We start from the raw sequence: 21,610 nt of genomic DNA on the forward strand, positions 1-21,610 counted from the left end.
ATCTTGAGTTAAGAGGGGCTGGCCCAAGTTTGACCTTGTTTAGTCACTGGGTAAAGGGATGTTGCAAGGCTAACCGGTAACTAGTTGCCATGGAGATGGTCAACAGAGGCACCAGGTTCCGAGCCCATATGTGGCCCATCTCTGTGTAGGACCCCTAGAGCCCATACCTGCACTGGAACACATTATGCTCCGGCCTCCATTACTCTCCAGGCCGCTGGTTTGTGAAGGCCTCCTGTAGAGCCGGGAGAGATGAATGCTCAAGCCAGCCCATACCAGCTGCTGTCAAGTCAGTTCTGAATCCTGGCAATCCCATGTGTGTCAGAACAGAACTGTGCCCCACAGGGTTCTCAACGGCTGATTTTTCAGAAATAGATCACGAGGCCTTTCTTCCAAGGCACCTCTGGGTAGACTCGAACTTCCAACTTTTCAGTTAGCAGTCGAGGGCCGAACCATTTGCACCACCCAGAGATGCTGTAGAGCTAATTCCTCCAAAATCTGCTTTCAGAAGACAAGGCCAAGCAGGTGTTATAACCTTGCCTTCTTGGGCCCGGGTCAGTACTGCATGTTTGCACTAACATGCCCACGGAACGGGCTTTCAACATTCTAATGTATCTTCTCCTTGGTGATATCTTCTCCTGAGGGCTTGCCTCAGGTAAGAGTTTTTGAGAGAAGGAGAACCAGTGCAATAAGTATTCCCAAAAAGATTAGAGACCATCGTGTTGCCTTGTCATTTTCCATCTTCTCATAGCCCTGTTCCGATCTTGGCCAACAATCAGCCTGTCTCCCCACACCTTCCGATTTCACATTGTTTATCAAGAACTCCTCACAAACTTTTTGTTCAGTCCTTCCTGTCAGGTAGGAATGAGTCAGGGCTTTGGCTGCCAGCAACATAAACCAACTGTTGTAACTCAGCACAAAGAAAACTCATTGGAGAGCTGGGCTCACAGAATCGGTGAGAAGCTGCGAGACCAGGCCCAGGTACTGATGGCTGGGTTGCTGAGCATCATGGCCAAGGGGCACAAACATGCCTCGAGGACGCTGGCATCTAGCAGCCCCTCCTTCTCTGCTTGCTCAACATTCAAAGTCCTGGGAAAGCGTTGGATCGGCTGACCTGTCCAGAGGGCAGGGAGAACATTTCAAAGGTGGAAGATGGCAGGCACACAAAGGGAAACTGTGGCGGAAATAAAAGAAAGGAAGATGAGTGGGTTGGATGCAGAACGATCCCCATGCCCCTAGAGAAGAGCTACAGGAAATGTGCAGGGTTTTTGTAAGAAAAGTCAAGTTTCCAAAAGCATCACAAGGCAAACCTAACAGATGGGAAAAAATGCCACTTACCTGGGGAGAGATCTTCAGGGAGAAGGTGGAAATCCTCCCCTCAATTCATGTGCTGTTGCTGTTAGGTGCCACCTAGCTGGTTCTGAAAGAAACACTCCCCCAGTCCTGCACCGCCCTCATGATCATTGTTATGCTTGAGCCCACTGTTGCAGCCACTGTGTCAATCCATCTTGGTGAAGGTTGTCCTCTTTTTCTCCGACCCTCTACTTTACCAAGCATGATGTCCTTCTTCAGGGACTGGTCCTTCCTGACAACATGTCCAAAGTTTGTGAGACAAAGTCTCACCATCCTTGTTTCTAAGGAGCATTCTGGCTGTACTTCTTCCAAGACAGATTTGTTTGTTCTTTTGGCAGCCCGTGGTATATTCAATATTCTTCACCAACACCACAACTCAGAGGCATCAGTTCTTCTTTGGTCTTCCTCATTCATTGTCCAGCTTTTGCATGCACATGAAGCGACTGAAAACACCATGGCGTGGTTCAGGGGCACCTTAGTCATCAAAGTGACATCTTTCCTTTTTAACACTTTAAAGAGATCTTTTGCAGCAGATTTGCCCACTGCAACGCGTCTTTTGATTTCTTGACTGCTGCTTCTGTGGGTGTTGACTGTGGATCCAAGTAAAATGAAATCCTTGACAACTTCAATATTTTCTCCATTTATCATGATGTTGTTAATTGGTCCAGTTGTGAGGATTTTTGTTTTCTTTATGTTGAGGTGCAATCCATACTGAAGCCTGTAGTCTTTGATTTTCATCAATAAGTGCTTCAAGTCCTCTTCACTTTCAACAAGCAAGGTTGTGTCACCTGCCTAATGCAGGTTGTTAATGAGTCTTCCTCCAATCCTGATGCCCTGTTCTTTTTCATATAGTCCAGCTTCTCAGATTATTTGCTCAGCATACAGATTGAATAAATATGGTGAAACCATGCAACCCTGAAGCACACCTTTCCTGACTTTAAACCATGCAGTATCCCTTTGTTCTGTTTGAACAACTGCCTCTTGATCTATGTACAGGTTCTTCATGAGCACAATTAAGTGTTCTGGAATTGCCATTCTTCGAAATGTTATCCATAATTTGTTATGATCCAGTCAAATGCCTTTGCATAGTCAATAAAACACAGGAAAACACCTTTCTGCTACTCTCTGCTTTCAGCCGGGATCCATCTGACATTAGCAATGATATCCCTGGTTCCATGTCCTCATCTCAATCTGGCTTGAATTTCTGGCAGTTTCCTGTCAATATATTGCTACAGCCACTTTTGAATGACCTTCAGCAAAATTTTGCTTACGTGTGATATTAATGACATTGACAATGATACCGTGCAAATTCTTGACATAGATGAGCCCCTCCAGAGCAATCATCTGATTGTTGAAACATCTCAATTGGTATTCTGTCAATTCTGGAGCCTTGTTTTTCACCAATGTCTTCAGTGCAGTTTGGACTTCTTCCTTCAGTACCATGGGTTCTTGATCATATGCTACCTCCTGAAATGAATGAATGTCAACCAATTCTTTTTGGTACAGTGACTCTGTTTCCTTCTATCTTCTTTTGATGCTTCCTGCATCATTCATATCTTCCATTCACTTTAGCTACTCTATATTCAAAAGCAAGTTTCAGAGTCTGTTCTGACATCCATTTTGATCTTTTCTTTCTTTCTCGTCTTTTTTATGACCTCTTGCTTTCTTCATGTATGATGTCCTTGATGTCATTCCACAACTCATCTGGTCTTTGGTCATTAGTGTTCAATGCATCAAATCTGTTCTTGAGATGTTCTCTAATTTCAGGTAGGGTATACTCAAGGTCCTACTTTGGCTCTAGCCAACTTGTTCTAATTTTCTTCAGTTTCAACTTGAACTTCCGTATGAGCAATTGATGGTCTGTTCCTTAGTCAGCCCCTGGCCTTGTTCTGACTGATGACATTGAGCTTTTCCGTTGTCTCTTACCACAGATGTAGTCGATTTGATTCCTGTGTACTCCATCTGGTGAGGTCCACGTGTATAGTTGCCGTTTACACTGGTGAAAAAAGATATTTGCCACGAAGAAGTCATTGGTCTTCCAAAATTCTATCATGCAATCTCTGGCATCATTCCCAATACCAAGGCCATATTTCCCAACTACCAATTTTTCTTCTTAGGAAACCCTGATGGGACAGTGGTTAAGAGCTAGGGCTGCTAACCAAAAGTTTGGCAGTTTGAATCTATCAGGTACTCCTTGGAAACCCTATGGGGCAGTTCTACTCTGTCCTATAGGGTGGCTATGAGTTGGAATCAACTCAGTGGCAACGGGTTTGGTTTTTGTTTTAATCCTTCTTCTTTGTTTCCAACTTCTCACATTCCAATCACCAGTAATTATCAATGCATCCTGATTGCATGTTCGATCAATTTCAAACTGCAGAAGTTGGTAAAAATCTTCAATTTCTTCATCTTTGACCTGAGTGGTTGGTGCGTAATTTGAATAACAGTCGTATTAACTGGTCTTCCTTATAGGCGCATGGAAAACAGAAGTTTAGGGAATTCATAAAAACCAAACCAAAACTTATAGGCACATGGATATTATCCTATCACTGATGGCATTATACTTCATTATAGATCTTGAAATGTTCTTTTTGATGGTGAATGCAACACCATTCCTCTTTGTCATTCCCAGCATAGTAGACCGTACGATTGTCTGATTCAGGATGGCCATTACCAGTCCATTTCAGTTCACTAATGCCTAGGATATCGATGCTTACACGTTCCATTTAATTTTTGATGATTTCCAATTTTCCTAGATTCACACTTTGTACATTCTAGGTTCTGATTATTAATGGATGTTTGCAGCTGTTTCTTCTCATTTTAAATCTTACCACATCAGCAGATGAAGGTCCTGAAAGCTTGACGCCATCCACGTCATTAAGGCTGACTTTGGGGAGGCAACACTTCTGCAGTTGTATTTTGAGTGCCTTCCAACCTGGGGGGCTCATCTTCCAGCACTATATCAGACAATATTCCACTGCTATTCATAGGTTTTCACTGGCTAATTCTTTTCCGAAGTAGATCGCCAAGTCCTTCTTCCTAGTCTGTGTTAGTCTGGAAGCTCAGCTGAAACCTGTCTGCCATGGGTGACCCTGCTGGTATTTGAATGATGGTGGCATAGCTTCCAGCATCACAGCAACATGTGAGCCCCCATAAACTGACAGACACGTGGGGGTAATTAATATGTAGTCATTGTAATCCCAAAGAAAACACTGAAAAAACTTTTCAAGAAGCTTAAACAGATTCTGAAGTGCACATGAAAGAGAAAACACAGAAGAGCCATGACAATCTTGAAAAATAAGAACAAGATATTCAAAACATACTATGAATCTAAGGTATTTAAAATAATGTAGGATAAGCAAAATGATCAATGAAAAAGGGAAGAGTTGAAAAACACGCCTATACGTACAGGGATTTGATGCGTGTCAAGGACCATTCAGGCTGGTAGAGAAAGAGGACAGAGTAGCTATTTATAGGGAGAAAAACAAAGTTAGATTCATACTGCATAGCATGAAAAAAAATAAATTCCAGGTGGATTAAAGATTTTAAAAAAACACTAAAATTATAGGGTAATGGGAAGAAAATACATTTAAAATTTGGCATACGGAAATTCTCTGAAATGAGGCACAAAACAGAAAAGCCTAAGTTAAAGACTGATAAATCTGACTTCTAAACTGGCAACTTCTACGTAAAGTACACCACAAAGCTAAAAGACATGCAGCGAATAAAAACACACGTTCACTGCCATGGATTGAACTGTGTCCCCCAGAAATATGTGTCAACTTGGTTAGGCCATGATTCCCAGTATTGTGTGGTTGTCCTCCATTTTGTGATTGCAATTTCATGTTAAGATGATTAGGGTGGGATTGTAACACCACCCTTACTCAGGTCACCTCCCTGATCCAGTGTAAAGGGAGTTTCCCTGGGGTGTGGCCTGCACCACCTTTTATCTCTCAAGAGATAAAAAGGGAAGCAAGCAGAGAGTTGGGGACCTCATACCACCAAGAAAGCAGCACTGTGAGCAGGGCACGTCCTTTGGACCTGGGGTCCCTGCACCTGAAAAGCTCCTTGACCCGGGTAAGACTGATGACAAGGACCTTCCTCCAGAGCTGACAGAGAGAGAAAGCCTTCCCCTGGAGCCAATGCCCTAAATTTGGACTTGTAACCCACTAGACTGTGAGAAAACAAATTTCTCTGTGTTAGAGCCATCAACCTGTGGTGTTTCTGTTATAGCAGCCCTAGATGACTAAGACATTCATCAAAAGTCTTGTATAAGAATATTCATAGCAGTTTTACTCAGAAGAGGCCCAAATTGGACCATCTCAGGGGTCCATTAATAAGCCAATGGACAAAGTGTGGTATATTCATACAACAGACTGCTACTCAGCAATGAAAAGGAACAAATTACTGGCAGTCGTAATATGGGTGAATCTCAAAAACACACTGAGCAAAAGCAGCCTGACACACACCGTGTGATCCTACTCACACTGTGTGCAGGCACAGGCAAAACTAACCTATGGTAGCAAACAAACAAACCAACAAACAGAACAGAGGTAACTCCTGAGGCCAGGGAGGGGAGGGACTCCCTGGGAAGGAGCAAGAGGGAACTTTCTGGGGAATGGGGATGGTGTTGATCTTGACACTGAGCGCTTTAGGTGACAGGCTATGCTTTGCCAAAACTGAGCAAACGTACACTTACACTTGTAAGCTTTATCGTATGTACGTTTTACCTCACATGAGAAAAACTGATATTTAGCTGAAGTATTTAGGAATAAGGGTGTGATGACTACAATTTAAGGACCCCTGGTGGCTAAGTTGTTAAAGCGCTCAGCTGCTAACCAAAAGTTGGCAGTTCGAACCCACTAGCTGCTCTGTGGGAAAAGATGTGGCAGTCTTGTGGTTCCGTAAAGATTACAGCCTTGGAAACCTATAGGGCAGTTCTACTCTGTCCTTTGGGGTCGCGACAGGATTTTCGGTGGAACTACAATTTACTTGGAAATGCACAAAAAATAAGATGGATTAATGACTGGATAGTGTATGATAAAACAAAGTAAGACAGTGAAAGTAGGATCTCGGTGGTTGGTAGGCAGGGGTTCACTGTAAAATTCTTTCAACTTTTCTGTATGTTTGAAGTTTTTCATAATAAAATGGGGGAAAATGAAAATAGACAGAAAGACAAAATTTTCCAAAATGTAACAAGAGATTTTATCCAGAATATCAAAACTAAAGAGCTAATCATCAATAGGAAAAAAAAAGAAAAAATCTAATTGAAAATAGGCAAAGGCCCTCAGAAAAAAAGACAAATGCCAGTGCCTGAAAAGATGGTTATCCTACTTATGAATAGAAATATTCAAATTAAACCAACACCAGTCTTCACCCACCAGACTGATTCCAACCTGTGAATTTCTGGCAGAGTGTTACAGGACGAGTAGGTCTCTCACCAGCTGCTGGTGGTCGTGTGGATGGGAGGCGCCATCTTGGACGGCTCGTGGAAAGGTCTGTCGAAGCTGCTACCGCACTGCACTGTGCTGCCATCAAAGGAGCTCTCCTGCCTGCCGCCAAGGAGGCTCTGGTGCAGCCCTCAAGACGCAGGCACGTCCAGAAACAGGGTGCCGGTGAACGGACTCCACTATACCTGCACGCGGCACTTGCAGTGGCGTGCCTCTATGGAAAGATGGATAATCCGCTTCTAAGTCAGGACCACATACAGAATGACAGCGTTGACACAAAAAACAAAATGCTGTGCAAGCACGCACACAATGCGTAGAAAGGGCCTGGAAAAATTCAAACTCCTACCTTGGGAAGGAGGTAGGATTAGGGGTGGTAGCCAGAAAACAACTCCAGCTTTACAATTTAGAAATACCTATCTATATAGGTAGATACACATGTACATGTGTTTATATATACCCACTGCTCTCATAGCGACCCTAAAGGGCAGACTAGGACTGCCCCATAGGGTTTCCAAGGCTGTGAATCTTTACCGAAGTCGACTGCCACATCTTTCTCCCACAGTGGCTTCTGGTTAGCAGCCAAGCACTTTAATCTCTGTGCCACCAGGGCTCCTGTATTTGGTAGCGTAGTAAAGAGCTCAGCTACTAACAAAAGGTCGGCAGTTCGAATCCACCAGCTGCTCCCTGGAAATCCTATGGGGCAGTTCTTTTCTGTCCTATAGGATTGCAATGAGTCAGAATCAACTCAACAGAAAGTTTTGTTTGTTTTTTTTTTTTTAATATATAGTATGTTGTTTGCCACTGAGTCGATTCCAACTCATAGAGACTCTATAAGGCAGAGTAGAACTGCCCCATAGGGTTTCCCATGCTGCTACCTTGACAGGGCAGGTCGCCAAGTCTTTTCTCCCTCAGAGCTGGTGAATTCAAACCACTGACCTTTGGGTTGGCAGCCGGGAGCTTAACCATTGTGCCACCAGGGCTCCTTTTGTACATAATACAGGTATCCATATCATATATGTATAGTGTATCATGCATACAAAAGAACATATTCACATATTGCTCACATAATTAAAATTATTAGCTTAAAAAAAAGCTCAGCCAGAATCTAACTTTTCTACCACTTTTTGATTTCAGAGTATAAGTGGCAAACTATGTAATTACTTGTTTATGATCCTATAACCTTTATTCCCATGGTTCAGTGGTAGAATTCTGCCTTTCACGTGCAAGATCTGGGCTCAGTTCCCGGCCAATGCACCTCGTGTGTAGCCACCACTTGTCAGTGGAGGCTTTGTGGGTTGCTGTGATGCTCAGCAGATTTCGGCAGAGCTTCCAGACTAAGACAGACTAGGAAGAAAGGCCTGGCAATCTACATCCAAAGACTTAGCCAATGAAAACCCTATAGATCACAACGGTCTGATCCCATTGCGTACAGGGTCAACACGAGCCTAGGGCCAACTCGACAGCAGCTAACAATTCCCCAAACTGGCTTTTTCAATCATCCCTGAATTAATTCACACCCACTGCTCACCACGGGATTCTCCATAAAATAGTAGCTCCTTCATAAAAAGGCTGTGATCGGTCCGTAGTCAGGGGCTCGGGTTCCTGCCGGGTGTCACCTCCTGCTCTGAGCAGGTGCGGCAGACTGCCCTTCCTACTCAACTTCTCACTTTTTCTTTAAACTAGGAGACAGGATAAGACGGCAGGGGCCTGAGTAACCACGAATCAATCGACACAGCTCATAGCCGTCTCCTGATACACCCACCCCATCTCCTCAGGTGTTGAGTCATATCTAGCTACAGAACGTGGGCAGACACTGCAGTCTCATTAGCCACTTCAAAACTTTGAAGAGTGGTTTGCTTTTAAGTATACTATACAGAATTGTCTTCAAGTAAGAAATTACAGAATCTACACACATGGTAACACGTTCTGAATGATGAAGAGCCAATGTGTGGGTGCATACACACACGTGCACACACACGCACGCACAGTGTCAGGTATCTGTTTCTCCATTTTGTGACACAAATCAAACAGCTCACGAAAACTAGTTGAAAGTTTTATTTATATAAAATTCATTAAGAACATAAAAGATTGAGTTCTTTAAAAAAAATCTGCAGTTATTTACAGCAGTATTGCACAAGTAAAGTGGCAATTACCCTGTCAAATTCATCAGTGCAAAACACAAGTAAGCCAGGGAAATCGCAGTACAAATGCTACATAGGCTGGGTTCTGGGAAACAAGTCGGCGATGAATCAGCACATAGACAGATCAGTGCTATGTATCAACAGGTACCTGATGAGCTCTGATACAATAACAAGTGGTCACAGAGCCTGCACAAACAGCTGAAGAGAGCCTCTAAAGGCCGACATTTCCAGACAGAAGTCGCCAAGTTATTTAGCTGGGAGCCTGAGGGTGCTTCTAGCACGCAAAGATGTTTGTGGTGGAACAGGGGTCACCCAACTGATTTAGCGTCATGTATGAGCACATCCATGCACACGCGTGTGCTGGGTGGACACACACAGGCACCAGGCTAAGTCAGCAGAGACGATGGAACCATCTACATGCAACCACTGATTAGTCTCGCTACAGCTTCCGTGAGCTTTCACATCCTAACACCCAGTCCAGTGGGGTCCCCCAGCTTCTCTACAGGGGAAGACAGTGCAGGAGGGCACCAACCTGAAGAAGCAGGCTGGCTGAACGCAGGGATCGGGACACAGGGGGCTTGCACACCGAGCTCCTGAAGACAGTCCACAGGTCAGAGAACAGAAAGCTGCGCAGCAGGTTGGGGGGATTCAACGACTCACCAGGTACCAGCCAGGGGCGAGTGGTACCAGGTGGTCCCGAAGTTGTTCTCAAACAAGAGCAACACCGCCAGGCCGCGGGGTCCGGGCAAGGCAAGGCCCGTCCGTACCTCCACCCTGCCTGGCCCTCACCCTGGACAACCTCATGGCAGACCTCTGAAACCGGCACCTTGTTATTTCTCTGAACACTGAGTTGTCAGGGGTTTATTTTCAACGGGAAAATCTTTCCCAACTGCTGGAAATACATTTTATTTTAAGATATGGCCTGGAGTTAGAATAATTTGCTTCTATGATAGCTGCTTTGGAATGAACAGAAAGATGCTGGGTGTTTCTTGGAGCTGAATTTTGTGACCTATCAGAGTTACAGTCTTTCATTGGCAATTAAGCATAAACTTCATCAAAAGGACAGCAAAACTCAAGAATGTACACACGTTTGACCAAGTTACCAAGAACCAAAGCTGGAGGACTGTCCCTCGGGGAGACCCAGGGCCTGCAGGGAGCTGAACAAGGACCACTGGGAGCTAAAGCAACTGACGGGACAGTGGGGATGGGGGGAGGGAAGTCAACACTTTTCAGAACTTCAGACTTTAAATAAGCAGAAAATAAATATACAATATTTCTACAAGTTACAGCATTATGAAACAGTAGGGCACCAGTTACGCAGAGGGAATCTACAATATTTACAACCTCAATTATGAAAAAGTTTAGAAAAACAGTGATTTTTACTTACTTAGCTGTACAAAATTTTACAAGAAGGGTAAAGAAAACACAATTGCACAGACATTTGGCTCAGTTGATAAGTAAGATATGATCTCCTAATCTAATAAATAGTCAGATATATACATTAAGAGGGGAAACGGGAAACTGTATTCTACTGTATACAGTTGTTCTGATTGGATAAAATTTTAAGCCAGTTTCTCAATTTTTTTTTTTTTTTTTCTCCACAACCAAAGAAAATTCTTCATGAAATCTGTGCAGGTGAGGAAGGAGGATGGGTCATCGGAAGACTCATGGATGAAGTCCTTCTGTGTTTTTATTGCATTTCAGTGTTAAGCCACAGGACACTTTCTAAAACCTCATGTGGGTAGTAGAGGTTGTCAAGGCACAAAACCCGCACTGAGTTTTCAAAAAAGGGCATCTAGTTATTTTTTCCTACCAAATTAAAAAAAAAGGAAAAGGCATACCCACGGTAGGGATACTTCCTGCAGGAGAGGATCTGGATAAAGAGACACATACGGTACAGAGACACCCAATCGTCTCTCACGTCCTGGTCCCGACGCCCTGTCCTTTAATACTTCTACAATTCATAGACTCTCTTATTTCCTCACGAGCTGCTTCCACGGCCAACCCTGAGGCCACCATGTCAGAGGTGACATGGCCCTCAAGCAGGGGCAGCGGTAGCAGGACCTCCTGCATCCAGCCTGGGGTGCACAGCGTCGCTCCCTGGAGCAGCGGGGCTGAAAAAACAGAGTAAAGTGCTCCAGCCAGAGAGGCTGGCCCGTGACTATGGGGATCCTGGGAGGGGTGGGAGCAGCCCAGAACCAAATACATCTTTGGTGTGTGCTCAGCAGGTCCACAGCTGCATCCCTAACACGTCCATACAGCCGTGGACCCTGTGATCCTACGAGGAGGTTCAAGACACGTCAAGAACACAAGCAACAATCCAACCAACACAGCTTAAAAAAATATTCAAAACGCCAAGGAGATTTTCTGGGGCGGGGGGGAAGATGGGAATGTTTGTACTCCAATCATCTCTACCTAAAGGAAAAGTGGGTCTTAACACATATGAAGATACAAATGACTGGATTTTTCCACTTCACTAAATCCTGTGAAAACACTGGGCCTCTGTGGGACAAAAGAAACACAACAGTTGCTGGCACTGTTGACTCATTTGAAAATTCACATATTTCTTTTAAAAAGCTGTTTAATAATCTGAGTTTTCAAAAACTGTAAGAGTTACAGGTTCACAAAATGATCTTCCCACCCCTTCCACTGCTCCCTCGCGTCTCCTGGGTGTCCCCAGCTGTTAGAAGGCCCTGAGGTGACTGACTAGGAGCCAGGCCTCCTGCTCACTGCAGCAGTAGGGGCCTGCAGAGGGCACCGGTGGGAGCCGTGGATATGCCGGGGCCCCAGAGCATCGGACTGTCACAAGAGAAGTGGACAAAGTAAAAATAGCATCTGGCAGAAGGCTGAAGGATCATTTCAGACTTAGGCCCCATTAAGGGTCTATGGTACTGGTAAAACCTGAATTCAGCCTACATTTTGAGATGGATTTAGAGGAGCAGGGACCAAGCATCAGGCATCTAAGGTCAGGTGGACTCTAAATGGACTAAAGCAGGGCCACAACAGAAACGGCCAACTCAGCTGACCGCTGTGCAAGTAGGGCGTTGGTGTGGACCGCGCTGGACTGCGCTGCGTGGGGGTGTGGACTCTCTGAGGTGCCGTGCAGAGCTCACCCTGTGACAGGCCTGTTCCCACGAGAGCCAGCAGTGCAAAGGGGTGCAGTGCGTACTATGCTGTCTGCTGTTACCGTTGCTATCACTCGTCACAATGCTTCTAACTGCCGTGCCCATCGAGACTAAAGGAACACCACCAAGCACTTCCGGCTGGAAGATGGGGCTGTGTGAGACAGGCACATTCCACCTCTCGTTCTGACCTTTATCAGCAGATACCCCAGACCGTGTCTCTGCCTCAGCGCCCAGACAGACACGGGACATCACAAAAGGAGACGAGGAAAAACATGGAAAAACAGCCTGGAGTTCCACCACAGATGGAACTACATTTAAGGAGGTGAGTGAATATCTGCAACACGGAGCGGCATGTCAGTGCAGGCTGGCTGCAGACCCTCTGCCCTGTATAAGTTCCATTTCAATTACGAACTCTTTTGGTATTAATAATAATAATTAAAAATAGATCATAGAAAGAGGCTATGGCAGGGAAGTGAGGGGGCCTATCACACCTCTCCCTGTTTAAAAATCATGAACAGTAATCTCTAAAAACAAACTAAGGCAGCTTTATAAGTTAGCTGGCTCAGTCTCCTCTGCAGAGTTTACACAATTCTCTGAGAGTAGCCAACAGGTTCTTAAAATTTCAGTATAAAAATCATTCATGAGTTTGTCAGAAAGTTTCCATTTCCTTTTTGAAAAGCTGTTCTTAGTAAAGAAGGGGGAAAAAACACACCACATGTAAACACCATTCTTGCAAAAAATGCTGCTCTAAAAAAACCATGATTTGTACATAAAAAAAAAAAAAAATCCTCCCTCATTTACATTCACAACAAACTTCCACTTAAAAACTGCCACACAATGATGAGCAAGGTCAAGTCCACATCCAGCTTGGCATCGTTAGGGCCGTGGTGTCACCTGCCCCCTCCACACCTCCTCTGGGGAGACCGCTGGCTGCGTATTAACAGCACAGAGACCCCGGTGCTCGTACGTGCTGCTGGTGACAAGCTGAATGTCTGTGCACAGCTCTGCCGCTCAGAGGACCATCACTGCATTCTCCACACCAGGCGGACGATGTAGCGTAAGAGACGTAAGATAACCATTTGAGGGTGGTCTTCGGCTGCTTGGTAATTATTCAAAAAAGCCTGGAACAGCAAAAGGAAAATTTTTTTATTTCTTAGCCCTAACTCTTTTTTGGGGGGATGGGGCACATATTTAAATGAACAGTCAACCCCATCTCAATCGCTAAGGAAGACCCCTGAAAGACTGCTATGTCATCAACGCACCAAGGCTTCCCTGAGACAGCTAACTCCTATTTCCCCTGCAAGAGATGAAGAGAATACAAAAAGGGCAGGGATTCCAAATGTTTTTCTTCCTCTCAAAAAAAGCAATCAAAACAATGTTTGGGAAACTCAGGGAATCCCTGCGGACCAGCTTGCCCTCTAAAAGCCATGTGCAGGCAGTGCCATCACTGGCCAGTACCACCTGGTTCAGGAAAATGCATCACCTGCTTGCAAACCAATATCCCCACAACCCCCAACCTCCATCATGGTACCTGGGAAAGCACCCCAAGTCCCAGGAGTTGATGCCCAATGTAAAGGGGTCGGGGCAAAGAGAGGGAGGAACGACCTTGGTAGATCTGAGGTAACCAACTTATTATGATCCAAGTTGTTGACACTCAAACACGTCTCAGGTTCCCACAAGGGTGAATTTCTGGTAGCTGTAATTTATTTAAGAAACCAGTGATTTGGTGTAATTCGCCCCAGGAAGCTAAATGAAGAGCAGATGCTGTGCCAAGCACCAACGTGCCCCTTGGGCTGCTCCCGAGCAGCGTCACCGGGTAAACACTGCGGCCCAGCGTGGTGTCCATGATGAGACAGGCGGGGTGGGCCTCAAGCTCCCTGCACAGGGAGGAAGGAGCAGAAAGCAATTAAAAAAAAAAAAAAAGCTTCTTTTCCAGTGACCACCATCTATTACCACAATCTGTAAAACTTAAAAAAAAAAAAAAAAAAAAACGGAAAATGCCAAATTATTGAAAGTTTCAGAGGTCTCGGGTCTTCCAGGGTGCCCAATTTCGAGTTATAGTCAATTTTACAAGGCTAGTAAGCGTTGTGGTTGTTAGCTGCCTTCAAGTTGGCCCCAACTCATGGTGACCCCATGCGCAATGGAACAAAATGCTGTCTGGTCCTCCACCATCCCCACGACCAGCTGCAGACCAGACCACTGCTCCATGGGTTTTCAATGACTGGTTTTCGGAGGTAGCTCACCAGGCCTTTCTTCCTGGTCTCAGTCTGAAGTTCCACTGAAACCTGTTAAGCATCATAGCAACACACAAGCCTCCAATGACAGAGGGTGGTGACTGCACACGAGGTGCACTGGCCAGGAATTGAACCCAGGTCTCCCACATGGAATGGGAGAATTCTACTGCTGAGCTACCACTGCCCTCTGGACTGTAAGTGTGAGGTGTAAATTCAGACCAGCCAAAGAAGGTAATGGAAGACTTTTGCCCAAACACGAGGGCTGCAACCCACTTCACTGTTCAAGTCTGAAATTATCACTTTCCCTTTCCTCAATGAGTTACACACACACAAGACCAGCTGCCACAGGGGTCTACAGCACCTGACGAGCCTCCCTTCTCATTCTGGCAGCGGGGTGCTTCCAGCTATCACAGGAACCACATCCAGGAATCAGGCAGAGAATAACTGTCCCCTCCAGACCCAAAATGTTACTCCTAGATACCAGCTGCCACTGGAGCTGCCTTCTCTCAACTGTTTACACAAGCTCCGGAGCACTTGTCTGACATACATACGGGATGGTGATAAGGCTACGTACGGCATTTCCTTCTTTCCTTCCATAACAAGATTGGAGGAAATCAGCTTTATGTAAGCAATTCCTGTAGAGGCACTCTGTAACCACAGTCTGTGATTTTTATCTTTTTTACGAACAAGAACAAGATTGCTTTGTTTTGATTTAACTTTCAAAATTACTTTGCTGCTTCTATGTGAGAATAGTTTAGGGGAAGGTTAATTTTAGTTTAGTTAATATTAATAGGTTGAAAGAGGCTGATTCAAAATAAAACCACAGCTTACTAAAATGAAGAACTGTATGCAGTGGAAGGCTGAGCAATCGCTTCAAGACAGCGATCTCCACAAGAACCTGATGTCACTGCTTTCCTTAGTGGGCCCAGAGAATGGGCCCGGCCAGGTATCCACAGTCACACTGGGGACAGACCCCAAACTGCTTACACTTAGGAAGTGTAAATTTCATATTCTAGTACTGACGCTGTTGGAGAGGAGACACCTTGCGCCTACCCTCCCAGGCTGTTACCGTGACCAGAGATGAGTGAAAGACACCTCTGGGAGAATTCCACCCAAGTTTTTAGAGTTCTGCTTTCATTTCAAATAGAAAGGACATGGGTGGGAGTGGAGGGCTCCCGTGGAATTCTCTAGTTCCCGAATTTTTTGTTTTTAAGAAAAACCACACCTGGGAAATTCTGGAAAAGGAACACCCAATCCTGACACAGAGAAACCTAGTTGGTATGAGATGATGGCCACGTCAAAGACACACAGCTCGGTGAGCAAGGACCACGGCAGCTCACTTACTACATCAGGCATGACATCACCACCCACACTTCTAAGCCAGTGAACAATTGCTTTTGGACTGCATTCAATGGAGGAGGCCATTTACCATGAATTCTAAAAGTTGTGCCAGCCCAGAAAATCCCTGACAGCTGGCACAGCCGGCTAAAGCTGTTCCTGGCCAGGTTTATGATCCACACCGCAGCAAACAGCTGGAGCACAGACAGCTCCTGTCTCAGGCTACAGTTACCCTAATACCTCAGCCACACACATCAGCAAGGCTGACGGGCGCACGTGGTCTGAGACCGATGTGCTTGCCGGCCAGGTGGCACAAGAGCCACAGCTGGGTGCGAACACCAAAGCAGGACAATCAGCTGGTGCAGAAGGCCATGGGCCACAGCTGGCAGGAGTGCACACTAAGTGAGGACCTCAGTGCCGCGTCTAAATGAGGAACTGCTGCTGCAATTTGGTTCCTAAAGCAGGGACTGTGCCTTGGGGTGCGGTAAGGAGTGAGGTTTAAAGTCAGGAGAGGTGTGCGTCAGGGCTGTGTCCTTTCAGCATAGTTACTCAGCCTGTATGCTGAGAAAATATCTGAGAAGCTGGACTATATGACAATGAACACATCAGGACTGGAGGAAGACTCATTAACAACCTGCGACATGCAGATGACATGACCTTGCTTGCTCAAAGTGAAAAGGACTTGAAACGCTGATGAAGATCAAAGACCACAGCCTTCAGTGTGGATTATGCCTCAATATAAAGAAAACAAAAATCCTCACAAGTGGACCAATAAGCAACATCATGACAAATAGAGAAAAGACTGAAGTTGTCAAGGATTTCTTTACTTGGAGCCACAACCAACACAGCAGTCAAGAAATCAAATGATCCATTGCTGTGGGCAAATATGCTGCAAAACACTAACTCTTTGAAGTGTTAAAAAGCAAAGATATCAACTTTGATGACTAAGGTGCACCTGACCCAAGCCATGGTGTTTTCAATTGCCTCATATGCTTGGTAAAGCTGGACAATGAATAAGGAAACCCGAAGAAGAATTGACACCTTCGAATTATGGTGTTGGCGAAGAATATTGAATATACCATGGACTGCCAAAAGAACGAACAAATCTGTCTTGGAAGAAGTACAGCCAGAATGGTCCTTAGAAGCGAGGACGGTTAGACTTCATCTCACATATTTTGGACACATTATCAGGAGGGACCAGTCCCTGGAGAAGGACATCATGCTTCATAAAGCAGGGAGTCAGCAAAAAAGAGGACGACATTCAATGAGATGGATTGACAAAGTGGCTGCAACAATGGGATCAAGCATAGCAAGGGATGGTGGGGCTGTGAGGGTGGTGCAGGACCGGACAGTGTTTTGTTCTGTTGTACACGGGGTCGCTTTGAGTAGGACTCAACGGCACCTAACAACAAGGAGTTAGGGGAATCCCCGGGTGGTCAAACGGTTAACACACTCAGCTATTAACCAGAAGTCTGGAGGTTTGAGTCCACCCAGAGGCACCTCAGGAGAAAGGTCTAGTGATCTACTTCCAAAAAGTCAGCCGTTAAAAACCCTGTGGAGCCCCGTTCTCTTCTAACATGGGGTTACCATGAGCTGGAATCTAAATCTACTCGACAGCAACTCTGAAACGCCGAGAGTCTTTACAGTGGAGAGTTCAAAGCAATGAGGCGAAGCCACAGAGAGGAAACACACTTGTGAGACGTCAGAGTGAGCACACACGGGGCAGGTCCGAGCCAGTGTCACGGACTGAACTATGTCCCCCCAAAATGCGTTTACCAATCTGGCTGGGCCATGATTCCCAGTATTGTGTGGTTGTCCTCCATTTTGTGATTATCATTTTATGTTAAAAAGGATTAGGGCGGGATTGTAACACCACCCTTACCCAGGACACATTCCTGAACCAAAGTAAAGGGAGTTTGCCCGGGGCGTTTTTATCTCTCAAGAGATAAAAGGAAAAGGAAGCAAGTAGAGAGTTGGGGACCTCATACCACCAAGAAAGCAATGGCGGGAAAAGAGCGCATCCTTTAGACCTGGGGTTCCTGAGCAGAGAAGACTGATGAAAAGGACCTTCCTCCAGAGCCAACAGAGAAAGAAAGACTTCCCCCGGAGACGACACCCTAAATTTGGACTTCAGCTTACTTTACTGTGAGAAAATAAACTTCTCTTTGTTAAAGCCATCCACCTGTGACATTTCTGTTACAGCAGCACTAGGTAAGCAAGACACAGAGCATCACACCCAAGAAAGAATTTGTAAGTCAGGCTAAAAATCACAATCACCATGTTGCAGGAGAGCAGTAAGTTAAATGAAAGTTTAAAGATAAGTCTGACCCCAAGCACTGAGATGTGCTGTCCCAATGGTCCCTGCCATCTGATATGGGGCTGGAATGACAGTAAGAGCATATATAAAAACAAAGGTCAGCAGCCATGCCTTAGAGCCTCTTCCTGAGACGTGCTCCTCTCTGCAGGACACACCTTCCCATCTGGAGTCCAGAGGCTGCATCTGCTGGGATGCCTGACTCCCAAAGTCGGGCAGGAGAGGCGTGTGTGCACTAAAGGCAGGCTTATGTTCTGCCACCCCAAAACTGGGCAATATAAAACGGACTATCTTTCCTGATCAAAAGTGTTTACACCAAAACAGGAACTAAAACAAGAATAGTCAGGAGAGATGTTTACCCCCCTTCTGAACCTCTTGAATTTTCCCCTCATATTTAACTACAATTCTTGGCTCTTCACATTTTAAGTTAAGAAACACTTCTTAGATCAGAGTAGGGTAACGCTGTTTTAGTCTAAATTGTAAAAGCACTGAAGAAAGATAAAATGACTCATTTGGGTGAAAGAGATTAATTATTCCAAAAACTAAATGTTGTAAGTACACATATTTTGTGTGAGCTTTATTAAAGTTATCTTTCTCTCTCATGCACATATAAAAGTCTTCTTCAGCAAAGTCACAAGTGCCTGAAGTACAGGGCCCATCACACTGGGTGTTTCTATCTCCACGGTCTAAATCGAGAGCTACATGATGGCTGGGTACTAGGGTAACTGACTTTTATGGGCACCCCTGAGCCTAGAAGATGAGCCTCTCCACATCTAGCTTTGTGTCTCTGCCCAGGGACAACCTTCTGTCGGGGGGGGGACAGGACTCCTGCAGCCCCAATATCTGGTGTGCATCACAGCCAGGCCCACTTCATGGCACACTGAACGCTGACACCTGTGTCACCAGCACTGAGCACAGAAGAGCAGCACACAGCCCCATCCTGAGGGGTACTTGTGGGTACCAGCAATGAGGAAGTACAGAAGAGAGCCCCTGACGCCGCCTCTGGGGCCATGAGGTACGTGCGTGCACATTCCCACTTCATAGATGGAAAAGCATCCACACGTCCAGTGAAGTATGACTGCTTACACCAAAGGAGAATCAAGATGCTGAGGGGCCTTCCTGTCACAGACAGACAGCACCTGCTGTGACGGAGCCTGTGCTCTGCTGAAGACCAGTGCCATACAAACAAGCAAGACAAAGTGACAAGGGCAACACAAACATTTGCCGGGGGCGGCGGGGTGCGGTGGGACAGGAAGGCACCAAAGTCAATCCCTGAATTGAGTCTGAAGGAAGAAAAGGGGTTGCTCAGAGGGGCTAATGTGAGCAAGGACAAGAAGGCTTGAAGAGAACACATCTGAGATGCAGCAGACAGTTCAGTTAAAGCAACATTTAGACGGTTACGTTCTGATTTCTCCTAAGAAACCAGACTTTAAAGCTGGTTTTACATCCCAGATTTTTCCCTCACAGAACATCCCTTCAAAGCTGGGAACATCTACGCATCAGATTCCATGGTTTTCCCATCTACAGACTTAGGTCCACCTCTTCGGAGATGTGAAAAATACCTTCTGGTCAATGAGCAAAGCTTCCACCTTGGGAAACTCAAAAAGAAGAGGAGCAAACTACACCCAAAGTAAACAGAAGAAATCATAAAAATTGGAGCAGAAATCAATGAAACTGAAAACAGGTAATTAATAGAGGGAAATCAAAGAAACCAAAAGCTTGTTTCTTTGAAAAGACCAATAAAACTGATAAACCTCTAGCCAAGTTAACCAAAAAGAGAGACAGGGAGAGAGAGAGATCCTTTGAGATGGCCTCTAGAGCACTGAGGCAGGGAATTCTAAATATTTCCTTACGTGTCCACATGATACCAGACGACACCAGCTCACTAGGGGTAGCGAGGGGGAGGGTGAGATGGGGGGTGCTGTGCTAAGGGAAAGCCCTCGAGCAGGGCTCTGCTACTGACCAGGGCTCGGAGAACGGAGGATGGAGCAGCAAGGAGACGCTGAGTGCAGGACAGGAGTACGAGATGGCCTGTGGGCGGCCAGAGCAAGGAGAATGCAGCACGCTCACCATGCCCCAGCCCACAGGGCAGCCCAAGCCCCCTGCACAGTTTGCAGCAGCTCCAAGGAGAAGACAACTGGAAAGTCACACACCATCCTCACCATTCTTTCCAACGACAGTAGACTGTCCGGGGATTTTATTATATTTGAATGCCAAAATAATCAAAGCAAAACAATGCTCTCTTGCTCAATCCAAGGAAGCAGATGCTTAGGGAACAAAAGAGGCCGGACCCCAGGCCACCCTGGGAGCCAGTCAGGGAGACCACAGACACCTGCAGCACTTGCCCAGGGACTCGGCATCACGGCCCCGCAGAGACGGATGAGCCCAGCCTCAGAAGAGCTGCCCAAGACAGTTTGGACCTGGAGCGGCCCAACCGAGGAATGAGAACAACCCACTGCAGCACTAAGCGAAGACTTAGCACACACCTTGTCAGTCTCCCGACAACGCCATGAGCCAGTGCTGCTCTTCCTGTTTTACAGACGGTGAAAGAGGCCAAGAGGGGCCCTGCAACTGGCTCAAGGTGGCTGAGCAAGAGGGCCACAGAGTCAGGACTGTGGTCCCGAGCCCATGCTCCCGCCAGGAAGCCACACATGCCAAGACTCTTAACACAAAAGCTCCCAGAATGGAAAGGGATAGCATAGGAGTTGGAAGTCCTGAGGCAGAACAGAAGTTAAGAGGGGCTCTGGAGTCAGCCCAGCTGCCCACTCCCAGAGCTGAGAACCTGGGGGGCTGCTTCTGCTCCCTTCTCAGCACGACAATGCCAGCCCTCACCCAAAAAAACAAAACCCACTGCTGTCGAGTTGATTCCGACTCATAGGGACCCTATAGGACAGGCCCCACGTTCCGAGCCGGGATGGTAGGCTTGTGTTGTATGCTGTGCTGGAGGCTGAGCTGAGTGGTGGGAATTGTTTAACCTGTTGCCATCGAGTTGATTCCCACTCACAGCGACCCTATAGGACAGAGTAGAACTGCCCCATAGAGTTTCCAAGGAGCACCTGGCGGATTTCAACTGCCGACCTTTAGGTTACCAGTCATAGCACTTAACCACTACGCCACCAAGGCGTGGTAGCTGGAAAGCCTTTTGTAGGAGAAGAGGAGGTCACAGACTGAGTCTGTAGAGTCAGAATTAAGAACCACCAAGTGACTCTCAGAGCCCTGGTGGTGCTGTGGTTAAGAGTTTGGCTGCCAACCAAAAGGTCGGCAGTTCAAATCCACCAGCCGCTCCTTGGAAACCCAACTCGATGGCAACAGGTTAAACAATTCCCACCACTCAGCTGAGCTTTTCCAGCACAGCATAAAACACAAGCCTACCATCCTGGCTCTGAACGTGAGGCCTGCGAGCCAAATTCTCAATAAATACATGAGCACACGTGACACTACTCACGTGAGAGTGACAATAAAAAAGACACAATAAAAATAAAAGTTGAGAGACATCAGAAATGACATCAAGAAACAGGCTTACTCTGGGAACCGGGGGGTGAAGCTTACTGCAGCTGAGGGCCAGTTTACGTAAGAGCTTCCTGACAGTCAAAGAGAAAAGGGAAACAAGACACTTCATCATCACGGTCACATACAGTGAGCTCAATGCTTAATGAGAGAC

At 46.0% G+C, this 21,610-nt stretch overlaps 1 protein-coding gene across 7 annotated transcripts in view; it reads right to left on the reverse strand.

The window, feature by feature from the left end:
* The window catches only part of BCL2L11 (BCL2 like 11), a 77,696-nt gene that overhangs the window by 13,996 nt on the left and 42,090 nt on the right, over nt 1–21,610 (reverse strand). For 4 of the 7 annotated variants that reach the window (XM_023541132.2, XM_023541130.2, XM_010601338.3 and 1 more), the window contains one exon: nt 10,489–13,184. The exons of 1 other annotated variant lie outside the window; for it this stretch is intronic. In XM_023541132.2, the coding sequence (XP_023396900.1) occupies nt 13,086–13,184 (99 nt within the window). In that variant the 3' untranslated portion in view covers nt 10,489–13,085. Of the gene's footprint in view, nt 1–167; nt 13,185–21,610 lie in introns of those variants that run through there. 2 more of the 7 variants (XR_010317856.1, XR_010317857.1) reach the window with 2 other exon arrangements.

Source organism: Loxodonta africana, chromosome 15, assembly GCF_030014295.1.
Source record: "Loxodonta africana isolate mLoxAfr1 chromosome 15, mLoxAfr1.hap2, whole genome shotgun sequence".
In the NCBI taxonomy this organism is placed as follows: Eukaryota; Metazoa; Chordata; class Mammalia; order Proboscidea; family Elephantidae; genus Loxodonta; species Loxodonta africana.